Source organism: Mytilus californianus, unplaced genomic scaffold, assembly GCF_021869535.1.
Source record: "Mytilus californianus isolate M0D057914Y unplaced genomic scaffold, xbMytCali1.0.p SCAF_7, whole genome shotgun sequence".
NCBI classification, from domain to species: domain Eukaryota; kingdom Metazoa; phylum Mollusca; class Bivalvia; order Mytilida; family Mytilidae; genus Mytilus; species Mytilus californianus.
In genome coordinates, this window is record NW_026262723.1 from 24730390 (window position 1) to 24741574 (window position 11185).

Consider the following 11185-nt stretch of genomic DNA (forward strand, 5'->3'; position numbering starts at 1 on the left):
TGCACTTCTGTATTGATTAAACATTATTAACAAGTCTAACGGAGACTTATCACATATGTATTTGAATGAATGATTATCTTGGTATCTTTGTATACGATTAATTGTTTCCTTTGCAGTACCAGGATCCCCCGGTAAGTATATGCATTAATGTTTTAATTCAAAAATCCAGACGACCATAAAGTCGTCACAAAAATCAAACGCACAACTTGTGTATTCGCCAGCTTGACTGACAGTGATGAGAAAAGCTTTATTGTTTTCAAAATAAAGGAGATGGTTATATCGTATAACTGTCTGCCCAGGCCACTATAGGTAACAATCACCAAAAAACTAACGATAAGAATTAAAAATAATTATAAAAATAAGAAGATGTGGTATGATTGCCTATTACACAACTCTCCACAAGAGACCAAATGGCACAGAAATTAAGAGCTATAGGTCACCGTACGGCCTTGAACAACGCGCAAAACCCGTATTGCATAGTCAGCTATAAAAGGCCTCGAAATGACAAATGTAAAACAATTCAAACGAGAAACCTAACGGCCTAATTTATGTATAAAATAATGAACGAAAAATAAATATGATACACAGCACGCAAACCTCAAGGAAACAGAATTTAAGATCAGTTCAAACAAAACTTTTAACTTATTTAAAAAACAGAGTTTTTATACTGAACACGTCTATTGGTCAAACCAATTACATGTGGCAAAAAAGTATGCAATAACATTACAGAAATTATCAATATTTGAAAATGTTTCAGCATCCCCCACGCAGCCTCTAGACTGTGATATACCATCAATGTGTTCCACACCTGGTATAGCATGTGCTTCGAATGACATCATCCCAAAAGGTTCGGGATGTCCAATTCTAACGACAGAAACCTCGACAACAACCATATTTGCATCCACAACAACCACACATGATCCAACAACAACTGCCCCTGAAACAACAACAACTACTTTTGAACCAATAACAACTACACCTGTACCAACAACCACTACACCTGAACCAAAAACAACTACTTCTGAACCAATAACAACTACACCTGTACCAACAACCACAACACCTGAACCAACAACAACTACGTCTGAACCAATAACAACTACACCTGTACCAACAACCACTACACCTGAACCAACTACAACTACACCTGAACCAACAACAACTACTCCTGAACCAGCAACAACTACCCCTAAACCAACAACAACTACTCCTGAACCAACAACGACGAAACCTGAACCAACAACGACGAAACCTGAACCAACAACGACTACCTCCGAACCAACAACTTTACCTGTACCAAAGACAACCACTAAGGGTCATCATGGCCATTGCAGGAAGAGAAATCACCCACATCCTTAAATTCGTCATATAAGAACACAGTGGATAACCAATCCAACAGCCTAAAACACAAATATGACAAATAAAAATTAATTCATCAATGTTTTTTTTTGTCACTTTGCAATCAAATAATTGTTGAGAGTCTTCTGTATCTATTGGTTAATAGTATTTAATACTTAACCTCAACTAAAACTTGTAAATGGAAATACCACATTAATGTAATTTTCTATGTAATCTTTCATCGAGAACTCACAAACCCATAAACTTAAAAGGGACGAATAATTACCTCAATACTTGAGGTATACAACGACCAAAATGAGCCGTTATAAAGCAAAATGAACGTGAGAGTTATGTGCCTATATTAAATGACTATTAAAGTAAATGATTTGAACAATGATATTGTTGATACGACTGCCCAAAATTGCTTACATCCACTTCATTTGGACTGTGGTTGATGTTTGTCTCATTGGCAATCATACCACATCTCTAAATTGCTATATTATTAGTTCTATAACATAAACGGTACCATTTGTTTTAACCTGCACTATTTCAGTGCACAATTAAGACACGTGTTGTTAGAACAATTTTTTTCGCGCTAAATACAAGCAGTGTTATGGGCATCAAAACAGAAAGTTATAAACGGAACTTCATATCAAACTATAAGGAGTTCCTTCCCTTTACCATAAGTCTTCATAAGTAAATGTATAACAAAATTATGATTTACCATAATGTTAATAATAAATCAAAAAGAACCAGTTAAGTTACATGATAATGAAGTTTTTTTTCGCATTTTGTCCAGCCGAGGGTCATTCATGTATGAACTTAGAAATTACAAGAACACTTAGATTTCAGCTATCTATGACAATTTTAATATTGTATTTGTTTAAGTCCCTCTTAGTTTTGTAGCTCTTTGTATTATTACACCACTTACTTTCAAATTTGTTGTGCTGCACGTTACTGCAAGAAACATCTACACTTGATTATCAACCATGAAATAATTGAGCAAATATATGGATTCATTATAACAAGTTATAAAGCTCAAATCATTGTGAATGCTTTATTTGAAAGTAACAAAACTACCTATCATATTAAATCAATGAATAATTCTAACATATATGAAAGTCACGAAATAGTCAACAGTGCCGTTAAATACCCATCAATCAATTAATCAATTTTGTTTGTTATACTTCAAATGCAAGGCTGATATATTTATTTGTGTGACTGTAGGAAATCATAACATTGACCTAGATCTGAGGTTTCGAATGTATTAAGCATTTCAGTAGTAACCGTATAATATATTCATCTTTAAAATTATATACACACATAAATAATATTTCTCTGAAAAAAAGTATGATACAAATACTCCAATGCAAATTCAAAAAGGGATGGTTCATAAAAACTGACAAAATCAAACGCTATCAACGAATGGACTAAATGAAAACCAACTGCCTTAATTGATAAATGCAATTTTAGAAGAAAATGGTGGTTAAAACCTGGTTTGATAACTAGCTAAACCTCCAACTTATATGAAAGTTGTTAATAACTCCGTCATATTGACAAACTTGGGTGAGCAACCCACACAAACATAATAGGTTAATGTGACAATAATTGGGTGAACAACCCACACAAACATAATAGGTTAATGTGACAATAATTGGGATCCAGCAGCCAAAACTGTGTAAACATAAAACACAGACATACAACACAATTCACTAAACAAATCGAACACACATACAAATAAATCTAACAAAGTCGCCAAAAAAGGTGTAGATTGAATTTGACAACAACGTCAACAACAAAAATGATTGTTGTTGATAGTACATACCATATATTGTATACACTTTCTCGAAAAAGTAAAAATTAAATAAATATAAATACAAAGGTAAAAAAAATAGAAACAACATGTCCGTTTGTACAACCACAACGCATCCAACAGATATAATAACAGTGAACTCCACTGAAATACTAAGCACGGAAGTAATAAGTCGAGTACATTTATTCCTACAATATCTACTGAAAGAATCTTAGAGGAAGCCACTTCAACAGCAAATGAATTCAATGCTGCTACTTAAGGTAATATGAACCTGACAAAAAAATAATTAAAGTAATATAAAAATGGTATATACTCAAAGGAACAATATCCACTGTTGAAAAAATAAAATAAAATTGGCATGTACATGACTTCGTTTCCATGGCAAAGACCTCTGAATGTATCATATTTGTGTATATGCTTAGATAAGGGATATGGGGATAAAGATCGATAAAAAAGGGTAAATGCATTTATGGAATTTGATTTATTGGCAATATACACATGTCCAAGGGATCAGCTTTTGGTACATAAATAAAAAAAAATAAATTGGAGATTACACAAACTTATTTAAATAAGATATCCCAGAATTCAATATTTGCCTAAATTTTCACTGATTTGTTCATAACCTTGGTCGATATAAATGACATAAAATAATATTTGCAACAATTAACTTTTTTTGTAATCACCTTAAATCATTTACAGTAAGCTAAATTATTACAGAAAAATAGAATGGGTAGATGATTTGGAAAAAAAAGTTTTAATAGAAGGAAAACTCTTAACTAACTCTCTCAAATAATAATGTGCTGGTCCACCTAATAACAGTGCAGAAGTCAATACATAAGAATAGTATAAAATAGCTCTACCTTTTAGATGTTTTTATTTTGCCCTAAAGACAAATCTTGCGGCCTTAAAATTTCAAATCAAGCCTAAAGATGGTGGAAAATTTTTGACTGGTTATATAAGGGAATATTTCCCTACTTTTTACTGTTTTATCTATAAAAAATCATCAGATTAAAATCTTCAATGATCAGGCATATTTGTGGCAACCAGTGTTTTACACGTTGCTTTTAGGGTCTGCTGAGTAGATATAAGCAATAAAATCTTAACTTAAAAATTTTGCAGCTTAGGTGGCCCAGTAACTGAACACCATCAAAATGATCAAGAACTGTGAGTGAACTCACAGAGTGATACCCTCTCTTTTTTTTTTCTTTTTTTTTGTGAAACTATAAGTTGAACCATCTCCCCTTATCAATTTTGAACAGCAATCATATTTCTTCATGCACATCTGAAACTGTGTGAGGTTTCATAAAAATCTAATGAGCGGTTTACTAGGATTTGGGCTTACAAGGTGTTCCTTCATGCCCATCTGCAAAAACAATATTTTGTTCCAAATATGGAAGCCTTCACGGTCCACCGAACATAGAAAATGATAGTGCGAGTGGGGCATCCGTATACTATGGACACATTCTTGTTTTTTACCATTTGGGTCTTTATACTTTAAATTTTCAATCTTATATGTCATGAAACTACCATTAAATTATCTAAATATCGAATCTAATTTCATTCAAAGCTTCCTACTGACATATGGAAACAACAAATATGTAAGGGGTTTCAGTGTTAACCTATGTGCTACAAGAGGCTCCTGGGGGTTAATCACTGGACGTTGTAATTTTCCAGGGTTATTCCCTGGTGAATAATAGGTTTATTCAATGGACGTTGTAATTTTCTAGGGTTATTCCCCGATGAAAAATATGGTTATATAATGGACGTTGTAAATTTTCTACGGTTATTCCCAGATGAATAATCAGGTTACATATTGAAATAAAAGATACATGTATTACATTTTAGCTTTCTTTCCCAGTCGTTTTCTTTTAAATGCTCTTGAAGTTGCCAATGCTCTCTGCTTCGAACTTTGATAATCCCTTAATCTGGCAAGGCGCTGAGTGTGGTAACTTAGTGAAAGCACTAATTTCTTATTATCCTGGAAAAATAACACATAACACATAACATTAATTTACATTTCTTTTTATCATGATCTAAGTTGTCATACAAAATAATTAGTGTTTGGTAAACAGATGTACACTAAACAGCAATTCTTCTTTTAATGCTGACCTACAAAAATGAGACAAAGGTGTTGCGTCAACATTATGTGAAGATTTCAGGATAATTTTTTTAACTTTAGAATTAATGCATCTACATACAAAGATGTAACCCTGGATGTTTTTTTAAATTTCCTGAGCCACAGTCAAAGTCCCATAACTCTTACAAAGTTGGTCGAATGAAAATGGTGGAATAATATACACATCTTCATGTTATAACAATAAGTCCTACCTACCTGAGACAGACAAACGGATGGACGGAAGAACACCACGAACACTATATACTGCCCACTTTTCAAGTGTGTGTGTGTGTGTGTGGGGGGGGGGGTATAATAAAAATAGTACAACTTAAGTTACATTGACTAGGTATCTGTGACATGTGTTCTTCTGGGCAACACTTGCTGCAACACTGTAGTTCAAATTTCCTAAAAAAATTGAAATGGACATGCTTTTTTTCTTTAGCTGAAACCATTCTGTTGAAACTTTCATTAGCTTGGGTACTACCAACAGCTGATAATTTAATGCTGTTAACATATCCTTCAAAAACATTGACTTTTGTAGACTTAAACTTGACAGCGATTTTCCTTCAGGAAATGATTTGAAAACATAATTTGGATTACTGAGAAATTTGCACCAGCGACTATCTAGAGCAACATTGATGATCACCAACAGGATGTTATGAAACTGCATTAAGATCTTTTGCTATTTGATCTGGATTTCCTTTATCTTGGGCTATTATGTAATTAAAACAACTTTGCAAATACTTAATGATTCTATTCTTAACTGCGGCCAAAGGCCTTGCGACATATTCAGCCAAACAAACTTTATTAGAACAACATGTTAAGGAACGATCGTTGTCATTGGTCAATTCATACCTTCGACCTCAAATAAACTTTCAAGACCCGCCCAAGCACACTTGCGACAATAGAACACGCGTACAATAACCGATAGAAAGTTGAAAGGACTGATCACGTACAGGATTGTGTTCTTGATTATCTCATGGCAATTCTAGCTTATACACGTGCATGTACAATTTATTTATATCATTTATATCATAATTTTGTGCAATAGTTCTAATAAGATTCTTACTTTAAAATTTTTGAAATTGATAACGAAGACTCTTTAATAACGGGTTTCCCGGCAAAATATTGAATCCAACTGTCTCCTCTCATATAGTTCTGGACTAACCCCGTGCACCTTTTCTATCTGTTAAGTTACATCATTATATGTTTGCAATGATAACAAATAAGGAAATATGAATGAAATTGCTCGGATGATGTCGGATAAACGCAAATAAGACTATAACGTCAAAAATAGTCAAATTACATGTATATAATTATTATTATAAAGATATTGCACGATTTTACAGTAAATAGGGTTGTGAAATAAACTGTTCATTATTCATATTCTATCGTCAGTATATCAAACCCCCCTCCTAGACCCTTAAACTAGGCTCACTTATACAAAACTTTTTTTATATAAATATGATAGAAAAATGGATTGATTTTTTGATTGATTTTTGGTGTTTTAACGCCACTTTTAAGCACCGCTTTTGGGCTATTTCGTGGCGGCAAGTATTTATTGGTAGAGGAAGCCGGAGTGCCCGGAGAAAACCACCGACCTTCGATAGGAAAACTGACAATCCTAGTCAATTAAGATTGGAGTCGAGTGCACCCGCACGAGCGGGGTTCGAACTTACAACCTCAGTGATGACTTGCTAGTGATTATAGTAGTAACTACTTAGACCATTCGGCCACCAAAGCCCCTAGAAAATGGAATCCCAATGACTAGTTATAAATGTCAATAAACTAACTTAGATTTATATCATTGCAAGGCATAATCCAGTAACCATTCAAAGCAGGGAAGCTTGGGGTTTTAGGGTTTCGACTTTCGGGATAGTGTGATTTTCTTTTTTTTTTATTCAGTTTACTTTTTAAAGAAAATCCCTAAATTCTATGTAAATTCAGAGCAGGTAACCATGCTTTGTTTGGAGATCACAAAACATTGGCTGCAGTGAAAGGAAATGTACTTTATGTAACTCCGGCGATATAGGTAATTAATTTTTAATTCATGATCTGTATTGCTGTTCTCACACGGTGGGTAAGGTTGTCCTGCGAGAGAACGTTCTGTGCTGGTGATTTGGTCCTGACTGGTGCTGGTGGGTCCTGATTCTGTGCTGGTGGGTTTGTTTACATTATATCAGAACGGCAATAAAACAACCGTTCTGTTGCTTAATTTTTCTCTGATACGTCCTAAGTACCATGCGAGGAATATTACAACAATTTTTTTATTGCAAAAATCGTGCAAATTCGCCAAACGAAATTGTCCTGACGATGTGCTGGTGATTAGGTAAAACGGTCCTGGTTCTGTGCGCCTATGTCCTGGTTCTGTGCCTTTATATTTTAGTTAATATTCAAGATCATTTAAGGAGAAAATTTGTGTAATTGATAGAAAATATACCTAGCATATATTTGGTGGATATTTCATATGAGCAATGTTGAGTCTATTTTGTTTAAATTTGATTTTTGAGAGGGGTGCAGGATTTTTTTTGTTTAGGTGTTCTAGGCATTTTTAAACTTTTGTTAACTGTTATTTTGAAGATATTTGTGCTGTTAACTGTTAATGACTAATTAGCCGTTTTCTGTTTTCTTAAATTGACATTGTTGTGAACTGTTATTAGGAAGATATTTTTTTTTTATCCCTGTTTACTGTTTTTTTTTTTATTTTTTCATTCACTGTTTTCTGTATTCTCACTTAAGATAATTTTAAAATGCTGTTATCGGTTATCAATATTTTGAATTTACCCTTATCTGATTTGAGCAAAATAAAAAAAGATTGACCTTTTAATGGAACCCCTCTAGCCTCCTTTTGAGATAAGACAATATGCATATGATTTGCGGGATTACGATCCTTTTGCATGGCCAACAAAATACGGTGTAAAGTATCCAATACCTTTATAAAATAGATTATGTGGCATGTTTGCCAATGGACAAATTTCTATCAGAAACCAAATGAAGTTGGTGTTTACAACTAAACGTCATCGTACGACCTTCAAAAATGACCCGAAAAATCAAAATGTAAAAGGTTTGGCATAAAAATGGAGAGCATAAATATAGAGTAAAGAACTTTTTTCTAATAAAATTGAGAATGGAAATGGGGATTGTGTCAAAGAGACAACAACTCGACCAAAGAGCAGAAAACAGCCGACGGCCACCAATGGGTCTTCAACACAGCGAGAAAATCCCGCATCCGGAGGTGGGCTTCAGCCGGCCCCTATATACTAGTTCAATGGACGTCACACTATAAACTCCATAACATATAAACTAAAATAAAAAAAACAAACAAGAATAACAAAGGTCAGATGCTCCTTACTTTGGACAACCGCAACAATGCGTCGGGTTTAAACGTGTTTTGTAAGATTTCAACCCTCCCTTAAACCGCTATCCAATATTTAATAAACAAACACACAGCAATACGCACAGTAAAACTCAGCTTAAAAGAAGTCCGAGTCCGTGTGACTGTCAGAATAGGTAACTAAATAAACTAAGCAAAATGAAAATGATTAATAGATTAACAAAGGGCTACTAGCAGTTACTCCCACGCCAGCTCCAGACCTCAATTAACTGATAGAAAGATTATGTCTTCATCATATGAAAATCAAGCACAACCTAAGTTGATCACGTCGGCAAACTATCATGTGAGTTCAGATAATAAAGTCAGTGTAGCCTAAGCATCCTGGATATTGTTTCTCTGACAAATTTGTCCGATACTGTAGATACTTTTCTTTTTATTCAACCAAATGAATGTGAGTAAGAATCATAGGTCCTCAGCAGCTAAAATTTTCAAATTTCTTTGTAACATATTAGTATTTACTACGAGGATGACAATAATATTGCGGATTTTTTTTTAAATAAAGGAGAGGGAGGTCACGGTGAAAGTTGTTAAGCTTGGAATAGTTTTGAAATTCTAAAATTGTTGATAAAAAAATTTGGTGCAGATTTAAAAGTTGTACATAAAATCATTATCTGATAGGGATAGGTTGTCGTTTTTTTTTTTTTTTTTCGAAAGTTCAATAAAACACTAATTTTGTTTTAAATATACATGGATGGGCATAGAATGAAGACTAGATAACCTAGATAAAACACACAAAAATAAGATTTTTTAAGTTATGTATTTTAAAGATCCAAAAGTAAAGTCTGTTGTCAAGGAATTTTGATAAAGAATTAAGGGGAAGTAAGTGAACGATGTGTACAAATTTTCTATTTTTAAGTATATTTCATGAATAAAAATAAAATATGCCTAAATTTTTATGAAAATGAGTGAAAAATGAGTAAACGAAAAAAACAATACCAGTAAGAAATACTCTTAGTTAAATATTTGCAATATTAGCACGAAGCTCTAAATGTTTATGTTTCAAACATACCTTCTCTGTAGTAATGACTCGTAACAAAGGTATTTCACAGCACCCATTTATATAATTTTTATAATGTGAATTCTCAGTATTATAATATTAACATGTAGTCTTAATATACACTGTGCTTAAACGGCTGTGGGTAACTTAAGTTAAGTTACCCACACCCAAGATGGCGGTCTGTAAACTCGTTGATATATAATTGATACAAAATCTACTTTTTGCGACGTTTTTCATGCACTATGTAAATATTTATAGGATTCTTGAATAAAGCCATTACCATAAATTTGTTAAATTTTGAGTTCATTTTAGCGCAAGGCCAACTTTCAAAAATGCATAAGATGTCCGTAACTTTATGGTCAAAACTAATCAGAGTGTCTGTAACTTTATTTTCGAATGTGGTTAACTTTTGTTTTCAAAATTGTAAGATTGATAATTTCAACAATTAAAGGACAATAAACACTATCAAATTCCGTATTTATTACCTAGTTTTACACTATTACGATATGCGTCAAAATAACCAAGAGAAAAGAGAACATAGTTGTAAAAAATCAGACCCGAGTTTTACGGATTTACCGTTGTTTTTTTTTCTTCAATTTATTCCCGATTTTCGGATAATATGTTGATAGATTAATCCAGTAAACCTGGTTAGCAGCATCCAAAGTATACTTTTCAGAGTGTTTACATAAAATTAGATCTAATGGTACGGCGAAATTTATCTTCTGGCTTTATAGATTGTTCACTGTTGAGTCCTTGGCCCTTTAGCTGCGGGCAAAATTGATACCTTTTCCTTTAAATAATTTCCGAATTATTAGCCAAAAAAGTATGGTCTCTACTATACCTAGTGTTATGAAGAAAAAAAATGCTAACATCTGAAAGTAAATGGAAGGCTATGTTGTTGAACAGGTGTCCGTTTATAACAGCAATTAAGGTAGATTTAAAATCTTCTAAACGTTTCATTGACCGCAGGGATTCAATAACACTTGCTATCAAAGCGTAAGTATCTTCTTCAGGGGTCTGGACAGCTCCGTCTATGTAATTCCGCTCAGGATTGACATCTGAACTTGTTCTCTTAGAGGTGATTTTCGTATGTTCACTTTTAATGTATAATGGTTTAAAGCCTTGAGTAATTTGATCTGAAATTTGTGATATCTGCATTGGGAAGTGGTGAAATTTATAAGCTGCATGTCCTGATTTTTCGTCCAGTACTCGTTTCCTTATGCTAAATTTTGAAGTTCCATCGTGTTGGCTGATTGAGCGATAAACATGGTATCTATGTCACTAGATAAACTAACACATGTAATTAAAAAAAATAATTCTAGTTTATTAGCTGGGTACAATACCAGAAATCATGGAATTCACAAAAGAATTATATCATACTAGAAATCTACTTTATTTCTGATTATATATTCGATGCAATTTCTATAATATGTTTAATAATTACATCTATGAATATCGATTCTTTGAAAGATACAGCTGGGACTATTATAATTTAATATAGTATGCCCCAGGTTACGGACATCATGT

General features: G+C 33.2%; 1 protein-coding gene across 1 annotated transcript; it reads left to right on the forward strand.

Annotated features, from left to right (window-relative positions):
• The first annotated feature begins 766 nt into the window (after positions 1-766).
• Positions 767-1412, forward strand: LOC127710181 (mucin-2-like). The gene has a single exon (XM_052215945.1). It carries the CDS (start codon positions 796-798, stop codon positions 1357-1359), a length of 564 nt encoding a protein of 187 aa, XP_052071905.1. The 5' UTR covers positions 767-795; the 3' UTR covers positions 1360-1412.
• Positions 1413-11185: the final 9773 nt, after the last annotated feature.

Coding starts and splice junctions, on each gene's coding strand:
- LOC127710181 (XM_052215945.1), top strand. CDS start 796: ATGTGTTCCACACCTGGTATAGCATGTGCTTCGAATGACATCATCCCA.